The sequence below is a fragment of the Gasterosteus aculeatus genome, chromosome Y, assembly GCF_964276395.1.
Source record: "Gasterosteus aculeatus chromosome Y, fGasAcu3.hap1.1, whole genome shotgun sequence".
Taxonomy (NCBI): domain Eukaryota; kingdom Metazoa; phylum Chordata; class Actinopteri; order Perciformes; family Gasterosteidae; genus Gasterosteus; species Gasterosteus aculeatus.
In genome coordinates, this window is record NC_135709.1 from 9509611 (window position 1) to 9530164 (window position 20554).

At 41.2% G+C, this 20554-nt stretch overlaps 1 protein-coding gene across 1 annotated transcript; it reads left to right on the forward strand.

The window, feature by feature from the left end:
• The first annotated feature begins 10574 nt into the window (after positions 1-10574).
• Positions 10575-20112, forward strand: LOC120812689 (heat shock factor protein 4-like). The gene is made up of 11 exons (XM_078097975.1): positions 10575-10764; positions 10960-11110; positions 12922-13030; positions 13119-13246; positions 14192-14316; positions 15976-16051; positions 16424-16491; positions 18548-18647; positions 19359-19465; positions 19607-19837; positions 19964-20112. The coding sequence occupies exons 2-11, from the start codon at positions 10985-10987 to the stop codon at positions 20088-20090; spliced, it is 1197 nt and encodes a 398-aa protein (XP_077954101.1). The 5' UTR covers positions 10575-10764; positions 10960-10984; the 3' UTR covers positions 20091-20112.
• Positions 20113-20554: the final 442 nt, after the last annotated feature.

Below are 20554 nucleotides of genomic sequence, written 5' to 3' on the forward strand. Positions count from 1 at the left end.
CAGATTTACACTTGGAGAGTCACATCAAATCAGTAACAAAATCGGCCTACTACCACCTCAAAAATGTAGCACGACTTAGAGGGCTCATGTCAGCTCAAGACTTAGAAACACTTGTACATGCCTTTATAACTAGTAGGCTAGACTATTGTAATGGTCTCCTTGAAAGTCTTCCAAAAAAAACTGTCAGGCAGCTCCAGGTTGTTCAGAACGCTGCTGCTAGAGTTCTAACAAAGACCAAAAAATGTGAGCACATTACACCAATTCTTAAATCCTTACATTGGCTCCCAGTATGTCAGAGAATTAATTTCAAAATCCTACTGCTCACATATAAATCACTACATGGTTTAGGGCCAAAGTATATCACTGATATGCTTCCACTACATAAGCCTTCAAGATCACTAAGATCTTCTGACACCAATATGTTAGTGATTCCCAGAGTAAATACAAATCATGGGAAAGCATCATTTAGTTACTACGCAACAAACAGCTGGAATAAACTTCCTGAAGATTTAAGACTTGCCCCAACTCTGACCACGTTTAAAACAAGACTGAAAACTTTTATGTTCAGCTTCGCCTTCTGCTAAATTTTACCTACATTGCACTTTTAACCTCTGCCTTTAATTAAACAATTTAAATAAGATTTTAATTTATAATTTTATTTTCTGTTTTTAATTGTCTTTTAATTCCTGCATTTTATTTCACTTCATTGTATGAAATGTTATAATGTGAAGCAATTTGAGTCTGCCTTGTGTATGAAAAGTGCTATACAAATAAAATTGCCTTGCCTTGCCTTGCCTATGACTATTACAATGCAATAGAGAATAATGCCAAACAGGGGTCAGTTGGCAAATCTACTATATAGTGGACTAGTCAAACATGTTAGGCACAACATATACTTACTCTATACTTGTGTATTAAATGAACACCCAAATGTGTTTAGAACTGTAATCATTACAACAAATCTCTCCAAACCTTGAAGAATTGTAAGCCAAACAATGAGGATACCCTAAACATCACCAATATTTTTGTGTGCATAAATGCGAACAAAATATTTTACGCAGTGTTGTGACCATGAATGTATTTTCATTCATTTATTTGCAATTATTTGAAATAGTTTTGGAAGGATTATGCTATCATGCAGATAGAGTCTTGTAGTCAGATGCTAATAAAACATTGTATTTTGTCATTTATTTTGATGGATTTTTTCATTCCATGAAATGCTTTCACATATGATTACAGGTTGATCTGCAGCTGTATTCAAGTCATATACTTTGGTGGCACGGACGACTCTGCGTCAGCAGTCTTTTTTCTGCGGCTATAGACCGGTGTGGCTTATATATGTACACACAATACAAACTTGTGAAGTTGCTCAGAAAAACAGTAGGTATCTCTCACAAAGTCTACAACAAGACTGTAAGCCACAGCCAAGGTTCATTTATCAGAGAACTGGTAATAAAAAGACCATGGACATAGTCAAAATGTTCTTAAGTCGAGATGACAAAAGTTTCATTACGATTCAAGATTCAAAAAGAAGAAACAAAAGCGGTTTCTCTCTGACACGATGCTGAATCAGAAGTTATTGCTGGAGAGGCCTCATCTCAAGCGGCCCTATTCGCTTTTCTGTAGGACAGAACCTTTTTGCATTGTTGCCCCAAACATCAACAACAGGGAGACATGTTCCTGCAAACTGCATTACAATGCCCAAATGGAAGCAGACAGGTTCAAGCACCTCGACATTATTAACTCACCGAGTTTGAGCAAAGTCGCAGCGGAGTTGTGCTGTGACACTCATGCTAAAGCTTGCATGTACAGGGAAAGTCTCTCATGAAAGAACGTTTCTCACACACACCGCAAGTACTGGTACATCAGGAACAGAAATCACATGGTGGTACCAGTGGCTAAGAAATAAGGCTGGACAAAGAGAGACGATCACAGTAGTTTCAATGTTTCTGGATGAACAGTTATGTTTTCAAAAAAAAAAATCTATTGACCACAAAACATTTTTGTTTGTAATATTCCCAACCGAAGGTATGTTATGAGTTGAGATTAAGTAATAAGGTTGAGGAAATATTATGCAGTCTTGTCTAGTGCTGTCACTACCGAAACACTGGATGTTTTGTAAAAAATAAAGTATATTGAATTATCAATTAATATGGTATCATACTGATTGGTTTGATCTATGTTCACTTTTATCAATCATGAACTCTGTAATCAATATAATTGTAATGAGGGGTCGGAAGCATGTGATCCATTTGCAGACTTATTGGGCAAGAGTCAGGGCAGGCATAAAAGCAGTCGAAGCTCCCGAGAGCGAGATCAAAAAGGCAGGCGGCAGAGAATCAAACGTAGTCTAACAATCCAAGACCATACACGGAAGGGTCACAGAATAGCAGGGCAAACGCTTAGAACTGACGGCCGGGGTAAAATAAGACTTTGCAATGAGTATGAGTATGAGTGTGAGTGTGAATGCTGTTTAAGTAGAGCAGGTAAAGGTAAACACCTGTGCCTGTGATTGGTCTCTGTACGGTGTACATGAGAAATGGAGTCCAGAAAGTTAATACCGGTGGCCATCAGGGAGAGCCACACAGGTCTAGTTCATGACAATAATCAGTATTATGCTTTATACAAACAAATATTGGATTGAGATTCTGAAGAATTGTATAAATTGAAATTAGAAATTTTGTAAAACTTCAAAAATAATTTGTAATAGTAATCTTCACGGAATGGAAGGAAACACAACCTTAACACGTTTACGATAATATCTTTTTACTATAGTTTATTACTATGTTTCAGTAGTGACAATTTTTGAAAGAGGAAAAATATTCCAATACAGTCTGAAAATACAATATAACAATTGATGGTTCATCAAACTTATGGTACAATATATATACGTTTAATACGTTTTTGGAATAAAACATACTGTCACGGTGTAGTTTTATTTCCTGTCTTATTTTGTAGTTTTCTGCTTGTCTCCCTGGGTAACTTCACTTCCTGCCTTGTACTGTCATCGTCTGTGATTGTCTGATTGTTTCCACCTGTCCAATCACCTGCACCTCCCTAGTGTATTTAAGCTGTGTGTGTCTCCGGTCACTGGCCGCGTCATCGTCTATCGTCCTGGATGTCTCTGGTTCCTGCCTGCCTTTTCCCCCCTGGTACTTGTATGCGTTTTTGCCCCTTGGCCTTTTGTTTTGTTGCCTTTTGGACTATTAAAGTCTTTTTGTGTTCGAACTCTGCATTTGAGTCCTGCCTCCCACGCACCCCCTGACAGAATGACGCGACCAAAATAGGACTCCGCAGAGTTTTTTTCCCCGGGACCAGTTCCGGGAACCCGTCTGGTTTCGGAGGGCCACGCAGCATGCAGCTTGCTGCTCGTAATGGTGGGAATGCTCTCCCTGGATTCCCTGCTGGCTTCCTGGGCTTCTCCGCCGAATCTCCCAGATCCCCAGAAGGCGCTCGGGTCGCTGCATTCGCCATCCGCCGCCCACCACGCCGCCTCCAGAGGAGGAGGCCTTCTCGTGGTCAATCGGAGACCGAGCTCACTGGGATCGAGTGATGGACCTCGCGGCCAAGCTCCAGGCCACCTACTCCCTCCACGTTGGGCTGCAGCGCACCGCTTTCCGCGCTGGGTCGCAGCGCTCTCCCGTTCCCGCTGGGCCGCCCATGACACATACAACATTTTAAAATATTTCCAACCTGACTTTGAACCAATTCGGTAAAATGCCCCATACATAACACTAGCTTTATAATTGTGCTTTTATACCCTAACCCAAGAATCAAGACAAAACTGGGATATTAATAAATCATTTTGTCCAGCATGTCTATTTTTTTGCTGTGGAACAGGTAAAGACTACTAAGTGGCATGTGTAGCAATTTTCTTTTAAAGGTAGTATTTTGAGTTTAAATTGCTTATGACCCACTTGTGCCCAATCGCCATTATAGTATATGGTTGTATTAGAATGGTTTATCTTAGCAATACAAAATATTTAGATCCCTTTGATCATTTAAATCTCAGAAAAATAGAAAAAACAATTAATTATTCGAGCGAGTGCTGCTGCCTGCAGTGACGATGGGACCAAAAAGTGGAAGCGGGTGTAGCAATCTCAGAGAATGGCTGGATTTGAATTGTCAAATTTGGTAAGGAAGGAACCCTTACTGTAAGCGAAACACTTCTCCACTTAGCTTCTTTAGCATAGTATCCACTAGACCATCCTTAACGAAAGGTAGGGAGAGAATTCTGTCCACACGACGGCAATTTTTAAATATTGATGTATCATTCGCCCTTTACGAGAATTAACAATCATGACAGAGAAACGTAGAAAGATCATGTGACTAACCGTTAGCATAAACCAGTTACACTGCGGATTAGCGAAGTGGAGTCGGATTCCCTAAATGCAGCTGTTGCCTTTTCCTAACATGAATTCTCCTAATCATCTTTCTTGGCCCCATAACGTTTTCCACAGTGGTCAAGGAATAGTGGTTAGGAATAGACATTAGTATGTAACTTCTTGACGATTCGAATCCAGTCTATTTCTCACATTTCCTTTTTCATAGAACAATTAAAATTAAGAATGTTTACGAGAGAACGGATCAGATTGAAGAGCTTTTGTCGGAAGAGAGGAACCACTTATACAAGCCATCATTGGCGGACTATAAGGACGTGCGGATGGCTTCTGATTCATGAAGGGAGATCTCTGCAAACGTTGGTTTTCCGGTTGAGGGGAACAAAGTTGTGGAGGAAAATACGGGACAAATGTTTCCGCGATGAAAAGCAGCAGTGGCGATGCACGGGGCAATAAAGTCTATGATAAATAAATAAACAAACCAACAACTTCCACACACAAAGACGTGACTCTCTAGGTCGTCTTCAAAAAAACATTACTCCAGCTATTGTTCTGGGGTGAATTGCTCTGCAACACACGCAAGACTTTTAGAACCATGAACTGAAACGAGTGCGTCGATGCAGCGGGTGCCAGCCTTAAGGCATGCGCTTACTCATACAGTGCAAACCCCAGTGGGTTAATTAATGATGCTGTGAAAATGAAAGTTAGAAAGGGAGATTATGCTTTTTAAGAAAATTCAGATTACCATACACTAATCTAATACGACAGAGAATATGAAAATGCAGTTCTTCAGAGAAATAACTACTAACAAATGACTTACAAACAGGTTCAGTTTAATTGTCTGTATTATGGTACCACCTTGTGGTAGCAATGGAAGATGTATCTTTGTCATCGACAGGTTTTATCAGCAGAACTTAGTTGACAAGCACTTGATATGTTATTCATGACATTGTAAGATTGTTGATGATGAAATGTAAGCAGCATCTTTTTAAATTTCTACTGCATGAGTCAAACAGTTAAAGATGTAAAGTATAACTTGACCCTTCAAGCAGCTGGAAAAATGATATGAACATCAAAACATTTCACTGAATCTTTGGTTCTGTAAACTGTGTCCTTCTTTGTCCGTGCTGTATTGTTAGGGATTTAAGCCAGAAGTGCACCCCTAGTCAGGAAATTATAGTACGTGTAATAATGTTTAGTGTTAGAATTATAGTTTGTGTGATGTTAGATATTAGTTATTACATTAACATGTTAGATGAAGTGAATGCAATTTCAATCAAACACAATTCATAGTCATTTAAATCATATAAACACTGTACACATTAACATTCTGTCACGATGTGATGTTAAAACCTGGGGACGGATGCCAATTGCCGTTCTTTATGGATTTCTCCCAATTTTATCCCCAAAGAGGGTTTTTTGGGAGTTTTTTCTCCTGTCAGGTAATAAATGAACAACTTCATGTAAGGCAGCCGACTGAGGCAAATGTCTTGAGAATTGGACCACGTGAACTGTCTTAGATCTTAAGATGAAGTGTGATGAACGGTGATCATTAATGATGGGTTGTTGTAATTAAAGTGTACTAGTTATAAGATGAAGACTTAAACGATGTATGCTTTGTTAAATTCACTCATTGAGGCATAAAGCCACTGTATCTACATTGAGTGCATTGGAATGTGAGGGACAGCTAGGACAGAGAGGTTTCAGGTTACAGCTGCAGATTCACACCTCGACGTGGAAGGGACAATGGAGGAGGAGACCCTTTGGAGAAGAGGCCAATGACATTCAAATGCACCAAAGAAGACACACCTCAAGAGTTTTCAAAGGACCATGGCGGGGGAAAGACTGTTAGAATTTCTCCTGCAGCCGCGTTGATAAGTCATTTTAGACTTGCTCAGAGGATTCTCTATTTCGCGAAATATTCCACTGTTCGCTTAGTATTTCACTTTGTAATTGTAATCCCTATTACGTTGTTCAGTTATTAAATAACTTTTGATTTTTGAATTTAAACGAATTGACTCATTCGTGTCCTCGTTTCCGGCCGGGACGAGAACAAAGGATTGAGTCCTCCCTCGAGAGCCTTCCGAAACCTTAACAGTTCATCTTTCAATTGTATCCAATTACAGCTGTTGTTCTTGAAAAGCATTATTCAAAGCCACTGGAGTTGGTGTCCAACAGGGGAGTTTTATGTATGTGAACTAAACAAAAAGCCTTTAAAACTTCTATAATGTCATTTTGTTGGCATTAAAAAAACATTCCTGTTCAATATGTCACTCAACTTAAGCATCATATACAGCTTTAAAAAAGTGTTGCAACAGGCACGTAGTTTCTATGCAGGACTGTTACGTGCCTCGGCCTGCTTGGGGGAGGGGGTGTGTGTGTGTGTTTTGATTTGTGTTCCCACAGGGGTTCTGACACACCCACCATGCAGTAATCTCCACTGCCCGCTCCCACCTGCAGCCACTAATCACCCTCACCCACAGCCAATCAACTGCAGGATGCCATGACTTAAAAGGAGGTCGGGAGGGAGAGACTGGGGAGGCAGAGCTGGTGGAGAGAGCGGAAGGACTGTTGCGAAAAATAACTTTTTGAAGGAACTATTGTTTTGAGCGGAGCTGGGTTCAAGTGACAGTTCTTGTGTTTTGTTTACATATGTATTTGGGTCATTTGAACTGGTGACGGTTAAGTTATTGTTGTTATTCTGTCTGTGGTTATCACGTTGTTTGTACTATTCATTTTTTGGTTTCTTCAGTTGTCCCAGGGAAAAGGGGACCGCACAATGGGAGTGTGTAGGTAAGAGACCCTGGGGTTTACATACTACCCGTAGATAAACCTCTGTCTATATACACTAGGTAAGACCTGGGCGGACCACCCCCTGTATTTATCAGAGAGTTTAGCAGATTGTGTTTGGACTAGATAGGTTAGGGGTCATTTTCATTGGTTGATTTCTTTGCTTTGGTTCCGCTCAGCCCCTTTTCCCCCAATACCGTATTATAGGTGAAATAAAAAAATACTTGAAAAGAGGATGAGAGGGGTGCCTCAGGAGAGGAGTCTGATGGATCCTCTGATGTAAAAACAGAGGATGGTGTAGAGGAAGAGGTTGCTCGTACTCCTGTTACGTTGCCCCGGTTTGACCCTTTGTCTCCTCCTTCAGGTCATTCTAATGGTGCTGCTAAGCTCAAAATGAGCCTGGCCAGGTTGGAGATGGAGCTAAGGGAAAAAGAGAATATTCGACAAAGAGAGTTCGAGTTAGAAATTCGGAAATTGGAAATAGATAAGGAAATTAGAATTCGACAACTGGAGCTAGAGGCTGGCTCCCGTGTGAGTCCGTCTTCTGCTCCGCCTCAGGCTCACTTTGATGTGAGTAAGCATATTGCTTTAGTACCGCCATTTAGGGAATCAGAAGTTGATTGTTATTTTTCTGCTTTTGAGCGTGTGGCAGCTGCGCTGCACTGGCCACTCGAGGTTTGGTCACTTCTCTTAAAGTGTAAACTGTCCGGGAAGACCCAAGAAGTTGTTGCTGCTCTCTCCCTGGAAGATAGTTTCGAATACAACGTTGTAAAAGCTACCGTTCTTCGCGCGTATGAACTGGTTGCCGAGGCATATAGGCAGAGATTTAGGAACCACAAAAAGGCTTTGAATCAAGCCAGAGACAAAGAGTCTTTGTTTGATCACTGGTGTTCAGCCAGCAAAGTTACAGATTTTGCTGGTATCCGAGAGTTAATTTTGTTGGAAGATTTTAAAAACACTCTACCTGAGCGTCAGGTGGTTCATTTGTGTGAACAAAAGGTGGCAACGTTGGCTCAGGCCGCAGTGTTGGTCGATGTGAGCCAGATGCGGGAAAGATTGCATGACGCATGTGCAGTAGCCCAAGAGACCATGTCTAACTCTCAACAAAGAATGAAACTCCAATATGACCGGAAAGCAGTTAGCCGTGACTGGAAACCAGGGGATCAGGTTTTAGTTCTGTTGGGCGTAACAAGGACACTATGAGTGTGTTCCATTAAAACGCAGAGTATTTACTGCGTGGCCTGAGTTCAGGGCCGGCCTTTTGCTGCGTGTCATCCCGCATCTATCCTAAATATAAGCATTCCGCAACGTTCATCTGCCTGAAAGCCTTTTCCACATATTTTTGTTATGTCACAAGTCTTGCAAAAAAGAAAAGCTGTAACAGTGCATATTTTAACACTAAATGTAGCACAACAGTTTGGCAAATACACTGCAGTGTGAAATGAAAATTGCAAAACCCCATGCACACTACAGCAGATGAACCCATTATCACATTCATAAACATCAGCAAATGTTAGATTGCAGACAATATGTGGGTGTTTTAACCTGCATGCTCTCGTATGTGTCTCGGAGAAGCTCTGGCTCATATGGCTCTGCTGAGGACGTTCAAGTTTGTGTTGCCTGAGGATGCAGCAGAGCTGGATAACAAGCTTATTTTTGGGACGATTTAATATTTTATTTTGAAATACGGTCAAGATTTAATCCAAACTCCATTCCTGATTCAGTATTGATTCCTCATTCATTAGGCCTACGTTGGGGGGCTAATAAAGGCAGTGGGGCCAAATATAATATTATGGGAGTTTTCCCTAATTATGTCAATAATGTTAACAAAGAAAAGGCTGAAAAGTTAACATTGATTTATTTTAAAACTGCTTAAATATTATAGTATTTTATTTAATAAAAATGATGCCTGTTGTATTACTACGACTAGCAGACTTTTCATTCCCATTTCAAATATTTATTGTACACAAAATAACACTGTTGAACTGGTATGGTTAAATCATGAACATTGTGTCCAAGCATTATGTCCATGGCGACATGTTATAATTGTAAAATTAGAAGAAATAAAAGTAGATTTTTAAAGATGACTATTTACATCAATGAATAAGTTAATCTGCCGCTTAGATTTTGGAAAATTAACTTGTGTACAAGGACATTTGAACCGGTGGGTAGCAGGAGAGGTGACACACTGCAAGTCAACAGAATATAAACCTGAACTACAACGTGGGTGGCTTCCTGAAGAGTGCAGAGCTGTGATCAAGTGACTGCACAGACCTCAGCTTTTATCAAGTGGATCACTTCTCAGCAGTGAGGATGTGGACAGACGTCCCGTCATGTCGGTCACAGTGGGACATTTGATCAACTTGATTCATTATTTTCAAGCCTACTTTGCTATGGAGGAGAAATCTGCACACCTGGATCGGAGCAGTTGCTGGGGCTGCTTTATGAATATGTGTAGGGGACGCTATCAAGCCAAAATGCTCTTTGGAAGCATTGACATCATATGAAGTAACTACATCTGTTGAGTTGGGTTACTCGCATTCTTGCAGCTAACGTTGCATTCGGAGGAAAAGAGCGGACGATTCAGATGAGCCATCTTTAGCCGTCTTCGGCATATTTATTTTACGAGCTGCCGCTGACACATCAGTCTCACGGTCAGACAGCCTTCATTACTTCTTATAAAAAACGGCAAAACATTTGGGACAAACAAAACAGCAATGCAAATGAGTGCCCCCTTGTGGCTCATGCACAACACAGATTAGCACTGTACTACACCATCATCACAACTGAGGACATAATGAACATATCCCAACAACATCTTTAACTGTGAAGATGGCATTGAGCCAATAGTGATTCCCTAAAACTTGCATGAGAATTGGATCCAGCATCTGGGAGGAATTCGCAAAAAGTTTTTTTTTTTACAAAATTCAAAATGGCGGAATATCTAGTTGGGTGCATTTGTATACCATGATTGACTTTTTTTGTAGTTAATTGGTGAAACTAGGCAAAAATCTCCTCAGAGGGAGCACTTCCAGGGGGCATTAGAGAGACATTTTTTCATACCCATATGCACAACCCCCAAAAATATATAGATATACATTTTTTGCACTTAAGGCGCACATGATACGCATGCCAAAATTCAAGAGTTTTGGAAACACAATAGGGCTTAGGCCCTGATTAAACTACCCCTCATCGACGGGCAAAATAACACCTAAAGTGGGCTGGTACATTTGCTCTGCTGCACAAGCCTCACAGTAGGATATATTGAGTTCACAACAAGGCGAAGACATTGTGAATGAATGACAGAAATGATAAGGGAGGCATTCTGGTATAAAGGTGCTCTGAATCCTACACTATTCAGTAGCCTTCTGATGATTGGACAGTGGTGTATTTTTGGAGCTTTTGTGTGGATGCTGTATTGTTTTGCTAGGTGGTCTCTTGGTTGTCAGCGGGAGGCCCGGGGGTAACTATGGGGGGCATGAATGGTTTGTGTATGTGTGTGTGCTGACATGGACCTTCCATGATGACCTTATGTCAGATGACTGGGGTGCCAGGGAGAACCGAGAAAGAGAGCGGCAGGATTAAATGAGAACATATTGAACAGTAAAAGAGAAATTGAAAACAAAAAGACAAGGTGAGTTTGTGTTGACAAGGACAGCTAAAGAGACGGTTTGACCAAATGAAATGGAATCAAAGAGACTGAGACAAACTTGGGATTATCAGTAATGGATCATCAGAAGTGGAGTTCCTCAAGCATGGACTAGCTTGGGTGTCTGCGTACACACACATACTCTTTCTACAAACACACACTTTGGTTTCCTGTTGTTAGCCGTCTCGGTGGTGGACAGGACAGTATGCAGGAGTCTCCAGGTGCCGTGGGTGTAGATGGCAGCTACGCCAGCAACGTTCCAGCCTTTCTCACCAAGCTGTGGACCCTAGTGGAGGATCCAGATACCAACCTCCTCATCTGCTGGAGCGCTGTGAGTCCATCTGCACACCACATCACATCATAGTTACTCTGTGAGGAATTTCATTTCTGTTCACAAACCATCTCCTCGTAATCAACCATTTTATAATATTCCCATTTGAATATAGCAATAAAATATAATGTAAATCAACATAAGTCACAAAAGGCGTGACTCAGCGGCTGCTTGGTGGTCTCATGCTGCCTTCTAGACAAATATGAGTTTTCCCAGAGGAAATTTCCATCTTCCAAACTTTAACTCTTCCAGGTGCACAGCGCCAAACAGAAACAAAAAGCATGGGCGACTGTGAACATGAACCAATGTTTCTTTGTCAAGCATACACATAATTGAGCTCTAAGCAGTGTAGCCCCCTTTGCATTATTAATGTTTTCCCATAGAACCTTTGTGCAGAGAAGATATATTTCTGTTGTTCTCTACGGTAACCAGCTACCCAACAATATTGCAGCATATTTAAATTATCTACTAGCATGCAAAAAAGTTTTTGCTATTTAATATTGTCATTAAATGCAGGCAAATTAACTTTACACCATATTGTTTACTTCCAAATGTATATAAAGTGAAGTAACTATAGAAATCTGACACATCATTTTGTCATGTCATTGTCACAGATGCATTCAATTGTACTGTTATTGTGGAGCTAGGTGAGTTACTTTATGTTCAGTAGTATGGTCCCAAACAATTATTTTAAATAAAACCATTTTAGCAACTTGGATGGTACATCACTGTTTATATACCATGAAGGTGCTTTGTTAGGTTTTCTCCCTTCAGTTAAGTGAGGAGTTTCTTTCAGTAGTTTGTGTTCTTTGATGTTAAAAGTACATTGTGATTATCTCACTTTTGAATTTTACCATAAAAAAGCACATTTGACCTTGAACCCACAGATGAGCAGCAACATGTCTAGTTCGGGGAGGGAATAGAGGTGCTTTGTTATTCAATGCTTTTAAAACTATACAATTTCTATAGTTAGATTTAACAACGTTGTCTAGATGAACCCCAAGTGGGTTTGTTGTACAGGAAGTGAGTTTTGCAGGATTGATGTGTGTACTTCACTGAACAGGAAGAGGACAGCTTCTCTTTTCTTCTTGCTAGGGACTCAAACACGCAGAAGGAAGCTCTCCAGTCCCATGACATGCGTAGCTAGACTGTGCACCATCAGCAGCTGCATTGTCAGTCTATTAGAAGAGAAATGACAATTTATATATGGTAACAGCTAGGTCTTAGAAATTAGAAATGTTTAAACTTCTTGAATTTCTCAATGGTTTGGCTTTTCCTCAATGTAAGTGTTTTTAACTTTGTAGCTTTTTTTTTACATTAAAGCAATTCTACAGTTGCATAGAAAGATTGCAATGTTGCGAGAGACCATGACTAATCACACAAAGTGGGAGAGATTGTTTGTTTGATTGGCTGACTAAGCTGATTTAGGCTTCTAATGAATATAATATATAATGACTTCATGCAGAAAAACATAATAATTAAAAAGTTCAACATGTCTGTATATCCAGATGCCTAAATATCTATATGCTCAGTATTAGTATGGATTTTATGAGTGTTGAGCCTGATGAGCCTGATTTTCTAAACCAGTATTTATGATAACCAAATGCATCATTTAGTGAGAGGTTTTGGCATCTAAGTTACACTTTTTGTCACACTAAGCAACTGCCAGCAGTAACCAGATAAGTTAAGTCATTTGATTATTGTGAAGTAAAAACAATGATCAGAATGAAAATAGTAAAAAATATTTGACCAGGCTCTGTCATGTCTGTTTTGACTATAGATTGAGCTTCCCTGACTTTTCTCTATTTCAGTCTGGGACCAGTTTTCATGTGTTTGACCAGGGACGCTTTGCCAAGGAAGTCCTTCCAAAGTACTTTAAACACAACAATATGGCCAGCTTTGTTCGACAGCTCAACATGTGTGAGTAACCTACACGTCTCTCCTTGTCTTGTCTCTTCTAATTTAAGGCAGGCACTGATACTCTGTGTGTTGCCTTGTGTGTGTGCAGATGGATTCCGTAAGGTGGTCAACATTGAGCAAAGCGGCCTGGTGAAGCCCGAGAGAGACGACACAGAGTTTCAACATCTTTACTTCCTCCAGGGACACGAACACATGTTGGAACACATCAAGAGGAAGGTATGGACACACCTACAGTAAAATAAGATACTAATACGAGAAATACATTATGTACTAGAAGTCAAATATTGGACAGAAAACATAAAAGCGTACGAAGCTATGAGATATTTGCCATTGACCCTGTGTAGTCACACCTCACTGTCAAAAGCTCTTAGTTGTCACTCCCTTGCGGCAAGCCGCATTGGTTCTGATTTAGTGGTGATGTATGCAAGTGAAATGAAATCTCTGGAGCAAGAGTTTGCGGTTTTTACTTTCCTGTCATTCTTAAGTCACAGCTTATTCTAATGAGAGCACTAAAGACATTTAGCCTCTGCTTGTACAAACTGGACTGGATTTCGTTGAAATGTTTACATTTTGTAGATTGTCATCTTAATAACATAGGAAGACTTTATTTTCGACATAAGACACATAGATGTTTGGCAAAGGCAGGTAGAATGGGAAATATTATTGATGCCGAGATGGTAGCTTGTAAGATGCTAGGAGTGTAACTAATGTTTACAGTTTGCCATATTAGTTGTGCTTGCTAACATTAGTTTATTTGCAATAAACAGAAATGATGCGTGACGTTGAAGGGAAACATTAGTTTTAGTTTTTTAAAAATGTTGCTCCAATGATGAAAACGTAGATGAAAAGGTAGGGAATCACCAAGGTTACTATAATTTGTTGCAAGGGGGACATACATGTACCAAAATCCTTACAGTCTGTCCTCTACCATTCAATGGCATTGCACTCAAAACCACCATTTTTAAACTTATGGTGGAGAAGTCATGGGCTTCTTCACCTGGGGACAACAGATGTCTGAAAAAAACGTTGTTAACCCACCCAATAGTTGTTGACTATTAAATGGACCAACTGGAGTCACGCTGCTGCATTCACTTTCTCAGTTGCTCACTGCAGGTGCTGCATCTGAGCAACTTAACAAATCAGGCTGTGCTTTGTGTTCAGGTGTCCATAGTAAAAAGCGAGGAGACCAAAGTCCGTCAGGAGGACCTCAGTAAACTGCTCTATGAAGTCCAGCTTCTCCGAACACAACAAGACAACATGGAGTGTCAGATGCAGGACATGAAACAGTGAGTATAAAGATTTTGGGGCTGTGCCATAACCCACAGGACATTTCCATTGCAATGAAGGCAACTGTCCCAGGGCCAAAAATGTCATGTGAAATTTGTATTTCACTTTGTGTATTGATTAAATAACTGCTATTTTGTTTGGAAGTTAGCATGTTGTACCAAGTTTTAAGGTGATTATTCAGGTTAATATTCTATTCAAATTTCAAGTTCACAGGTCAGGCTAATGTGACACAGCGATGTCTATGTCAGAGGGAAAAGGGGGAAGAGCAGTTGACCGGTTTCTTATTCCTTTTGCTAAATTGGAACAAATCATCCAGTAGATGAACTGACTTTTTCTCTAGAGGCTATTGTGTCTATTGTGAGGTAGAGCTGCTTTGTGATGGTTATTGTTTGCTAACGTGAGGAGAGAATGTTCAGCTGACCAGCGCACATCAATAAAGACATTCTTAGAAAGGATGAGCAGATCAAAGGCCAGGGATCTGGTTTGGAGAACGCTCTCTCAAAATATTACACCACAGACATCAGTATTTAGTGCCCGCACTAAACTTATTCTCAATTTTCTAAAAAAGAACGTATTGAGCGGCTTGACTCTGAAAGTTCACTCACTTTGCATTACATTTAGAGGGATGGACTGCACTTCCAAAAACACATTGACCTGCCCCTCCCAATGTCCCAGCATGGGACTGTCAATTCTCTTGAGAAGCCAACTGGGTGACCAGGGGGCGCAATACGCAGCTGAGTGATGTGGTACCAACACACAGTAAAGAAAAGACAGAGATACAAATACAAATATAAAGTTTGTGTGACCACTTTTATTTTAAGAGAACAGCAATGCTGATTCACACCTCAGCACACATGCATATCACGCACAGCGTTCTACATGAATTCCATACATCTATCAAAAACAAGCACCTCAAAAACAAAAAAGGGGCCAGAGTCAAGCCGCAGACAGTGAGTGAGCAATCAAAGTGGAGAAAGCAGCCACAGCACATTGTGGCCCTTCTTTAAAGTCACCAAAGTTACCATAGTTAGTGTTCTGTGCGCACGCATCACAAAAAGTCATGTGTGTTCCCTTTGTATGCAGTAAACAATGCATCAATAACTCTTTTCTGGGTCAAAACACAGCAATTTACATTACATGTTGATTTCATTAATCTAAACACACCTGAATCTCTTACCAAACAGTTTGGGGAGTTAGGTAATGTACCTAGGTGCCATGTTTGTGCCATCAAAAATAGAATGGAGTATGTGAAATTGAGCCAACCACATCTCTTGCTCTGCATCAGTTTTGAGATGTCTAGAAAGGTCCAACTTGGGCCCAACAGTTTTTTTTAAGTGTACAACGCTAAATCAATTCAGTGATCTTCTTGGTTTCCAGTGCAGGTTCCAGAGCGACATCTATATTTATTTTTTTACATAAACTCAAGGCCAGCATTTTTAAGAGCAAACTATTTGGAGGCATCAAACTGTTTTTGGTTGGAGGGGCGTATCCATTGTATAGACCTAATTCCTGGTTTAGTGTCAGTTGAGTGAACAAACAACTTTGAGTTTGCTTCATATGTTTCACCAAGTAATAATGAAAAAAAGCTAAATCGGATTTAGTTTGTCTTATTGCTCCCTCCTCTTCCTCCCCCCTCCTCTTCCTCCTCGGGTCTGCAGGCAGAATGAAGTGCTGTGGAGAGAGGTGGTCTCACTGAGACAGAACCACACACAGCAACAGAAAGTCATGAACAAGGTCAGTCTAAATGCGTGTGTGTCTCTGTGTGTGTGTGTGTGCCCTGAGGGGGATACTCTCACATTAACAACAACTCTTTATTGTGGTACAGCTACTCTGCAATTAGAGGAATAAGACACACTAAAGTTACATTTCAGGAAAACTATTGTGTAAGATAGAATCCAAAATATGTGATGTGTGAATGTCAAATTACATTTTTGGACATGATGAAAGAGGGTAAGTGACAAGCAGGAATTAATGTGTTAATTAATGTGTGTGTGTATGTGTGTGCTTGTGTGTGTGTTTTTGTGTGTGTGTGTGTGTGGGGGGGGGGGGGGGGGGGTGGTTATGTGAGGATGCTGATTCATGCTGTGCTTTTTCTCTCATTGCCAGCTGATTCAGTTTCTGTTCAGCCAGATGCAGTCCAACACACCCAGCACTGTAGGCTTAAAGAGAAAGCTGTGAGTATACGCATGCGTGAGTACGTGCACACACACAAACATGGACATACACAGTGGAGAAATCAACAAAAGTGAGACGTGAGACAAACAGGGCCTGTGCTGCATAGGGAAGGGCTGGCTCAGCTGACAAACTGGACAATCTAACTCAACAAATGCTGTGAATGGTAACAATTGCTGAATCAGTCAGACACACACACACACACACACACACACACGCACACACCTGTGTGTGTAAAGCGCTGGATCAGCGTTGCTACTGAGTGTGAACAAGGCCGGCATGAGAAGTGAAAGGCACGCTGAAAAACAAAAGTGCTTTAGAAACGTGTATTTCAGGATCAGAGTGAACAATGCCCCGTGCTTTAATCTACACATCTACACATGAACTATCTAAAAAAAACAATAACTAAACCTGTAGTTGGTCGAGACCAACGGAAAAATATGATACCTCAGCTCAAACGAACTGCATTAACAGGGACAACTGAGGGAGTTCCTCGAGTTCACTCTGACTCTGAACTCAAATGAAACTCTCAGAGAGTCTACAACCACGTTAGTGACTGTGGGAGGCTTAAGCGGCTCAAACCACATGCTTATGTTGATGTTGAGAAAGTATAATGTTTTCCATGATCACCATCTTTGTTTTATAAATCGTGTTATCTTAAGAATACCTGTGTGATGTTTTTGGCCAATCGTGTGTGGTGTGCTTCCGTAAACCGGTGGCCAATTCGGTCACACTTTTGTTTACATGTTCACATTGATAACGTAGCAGCTTTTTACTCATAAATATTTGAATGGCACTTGTGTGACTCCATGCGTCTGTACAGCTGGAGGAGCTTCGCCTGACAGGGAAAGAGCAGATCCAAATCCAGCGTGATAATAAATGACATCGACAAGTTAAAGGGAACTCATTAACGCCCTGGCGTTGTCAGGGCTTATCGATACTCCAGCAATGTAGCACTGTAGTCAGATAACACATAATGCAAAGCCAGTGTCCGCTGTAGAAACATGGCAGTTCAAGACGGCTGACTCCGTGGAAGAAAATCTCCTCAAGACTACAACTGGCTGTGATTCTTAGTTTTAGGTGATAGAACACTGTTTAAAAATAGTTAAGAATATTGTATACAATTGCTGCCAATTAATCCCCTTAAGCGTAAAACACAGTTCCTTTAACTAAATACAACGTGGCTGACATTTCTTTACTTTCACTTGAAGTGTAATATTACCACTAAAGAGTTGATGGCCTTTCTTAAATGTTTTGATAATGACATTCAGCATTAGTAATTATGAATAAGAGTAAAGTGAGGCTGTGATATGCACTAAACAAAATCTAACATGTGTACCATTCAGCTACTTTATCAGATCCAAGGTATTTACCTAATAAATCTTTCTTTGCAACAGCTTATGTCCATTGGTTGGAACTCTAATGATGATGCCCTAATCCAGGGGTCACCAAACTTTTTTCTCTGGGGTCCACTTTATCGTTCCTGACTGTGATGCGGGGCCGGGGGCCGGGTCAGCTATATAAAATAGAATTGTATGACCCAGATCAAAATGACCACCAGCAGGCCTCATTGTGTAGTAGAGATTACTACGTTCTTTCAGTTAAACTTGCAGCTCTTTAACTTTAACGTTAAATGCCGGTCACATCGTCTCTAAACAGTCCGCTCACAGTGAAGTCCTGCGCGGAAGTTTAAAAAAAAAAAAGAATTCACCAACACCGCGAAACATTTCGGCACAGAGGGACAAAAGGTCCGCAAGTGAGTACAATTACATTTTGGAAGTAACTTGCCCAACACTGTCAGCACCGACTTCGCCTCAGGCAACATCGCAACCAGCGAGTGAATCGGAAGTGAACTGAACGTTATGCCATGACGACTTTTGGGGATTGCCTCATTGGGCCGGTTCAAGTAGTGGGGGGCAGAGGGGCTGGGGGGCCAGTCAAAGGGGGGTGGTGGGCCTGAGTCGGCCCCCGGGCCTTAGTTTGGTGACCAATGCCCTAATCTCACAGAGTGTTATGAGTCAAGATTCGTAACTGATTGAAAACAAATGTTCCCTCCAGGCCCTTGATGTTGGACGATGGTTCTCCCGGCGATCCGGGCTCCAAGTTCAGCCATAGTCACCCGACGGAGCCCATGCATGAGCTTTTCTACATCCAGTCGGTGAGAAAATATGAAAGCTATGCACCTTATTCTTCTACTACATTCTTAGTAGTGCAAGTCCAGTGAACAACCATATATATATATATATATATTTTTTTTTTTTTGTTAAATTATCTTTTTTCTTAAATTCATTAGAATAAAAAATAAATCTCCCAATGAATTATTAGTGCACTGCCATCTTGTTATTATTTTTGTTGCAGAGAAAAATGAAACATAGGAAACATATTGCCCCACAGAAAGAGACAGAGCAGTAACCATACAGTGGCTCTTCTCTATGTCGTAGCTTTTGCTTCAGCTGTAGTTCTTTCTCAGAGTGCAGTAAGTGTTGATGGCGGGTTTTATAGCCCAGATGTTACAGGCTACAATGATTGCTTCCTGGACCGCTTTACAATACCAGGATGCAGGTACTGCGGTTTACCTCGGTATATAACTTCATTTTGTAGTTATGGCCCGTTTTGATGTCATGGAATTACATTTCTGCGCCGTTTTGTTTTCATATGGTGAAACCCATGTTTATTGATTCTGGCTCTTGTCGACCAGCTATGTGCGTAAGTGTTTCGCAGTGCAGTACAGGTCTGTAAATCTGTAATGTCACTTTACAAACAACGTAGAAATTCTAAATGAACAACACAGTGGGCCAAAGACTGAGAAAGCGCAAAAAATAGTTAAGAAAACGAAAACCAGCAGACATTTCCTCTTCTTGCTCCGCAGCCATCCAGTGATACTGCCTCTTGCTCTACCAGTGGGCTGAGAGGAGGACCGATAATATCCGATGTAACTGACATGTCTCAGCCCAGTATGCAGCCTGATGAGACGAGGTGAGCGAGGAAATGTAGCATCCCTATTTCCCATTATAACCTGTACAAATACAGAACCCGGCATAAAACCCTTGTGGGAAATATGTTGTGTAAAACAGCATTATCAATATGTTCTGATAGAGCATTTTACTGCGGCAACAGGGAAAAGTGCATGATGCTTATCAAAGAGGAGCCTGTGAGTCCAGGGGTGCGAGGAGGAAGGAAAGGAGACAATGCAGGGGGAGAAGATGCCGTAGCGTTGGCGTCCTCCTGTGAGGTGTGCTCCTCAGAACCTCCTGTGCTCCCCGTCGCGATGGTCCAGTCTGTTCTGGAGGGAAGGGGCTCCCTGGCCTCTATGGTGGAGAGGAGAAGTAAGAGACCTGCCCTGGACAGGTGAGCTCACACCGGATTCCATTGAGACATGTGTATGCAAGGTGTCGAGGTACACACAGATGTTTGCACGGACACAGAAGCGATGCCCAATCGACTTTGTGTGTCTGTGTTTGTTTGTGCGCTCAGAGTGGAGGTTTCCGATGCGGTGGAGAACGTGGACATGAGCCTGGAGGAGCTGCAGCAGCTGCTGCTCAGGAGCCATCAGCAGAGCACTGTGGACGCTGGGACCAGTTCTGTTCTGGATGTCAGTTGACCTGCGCTAATCACAAACAAACGTACAACTTGTTTAACTGCACATACATTCCGTCATGTCTAAAGTGGTATCCGTCTCTGCCTCTCAAAGACCACAATGGCCTTGATTCCATAACATACTGATCTACTAAACGTCTGCTCACTCCTGTTTCTCTTTCACTCACTTTCTCTCTGCAGCCTTTCAGTTTAAGTCTTCCTCTGACTGAGTGGAACTTCACAGAGATTGAGTCCAACCTGAAATCAGTAAGTCATATAGTGTGGAAATTGTATGGACAGACCTTAGAGATTGTTTTCTACTCCAGAGTGAAAGGACTTTCTCCCTTTAACCATTTTATTGCAGCTTTGCTACTTAACTGCTTTGTTGTCTCACCAAAGGCTCTGCATAATTATTCCTTACTTATTACACAACTCATTTTTGACTCTCCTGTTTTGTCTGCCGTGAGGTTTTCACAAAAGCCTCCTTTA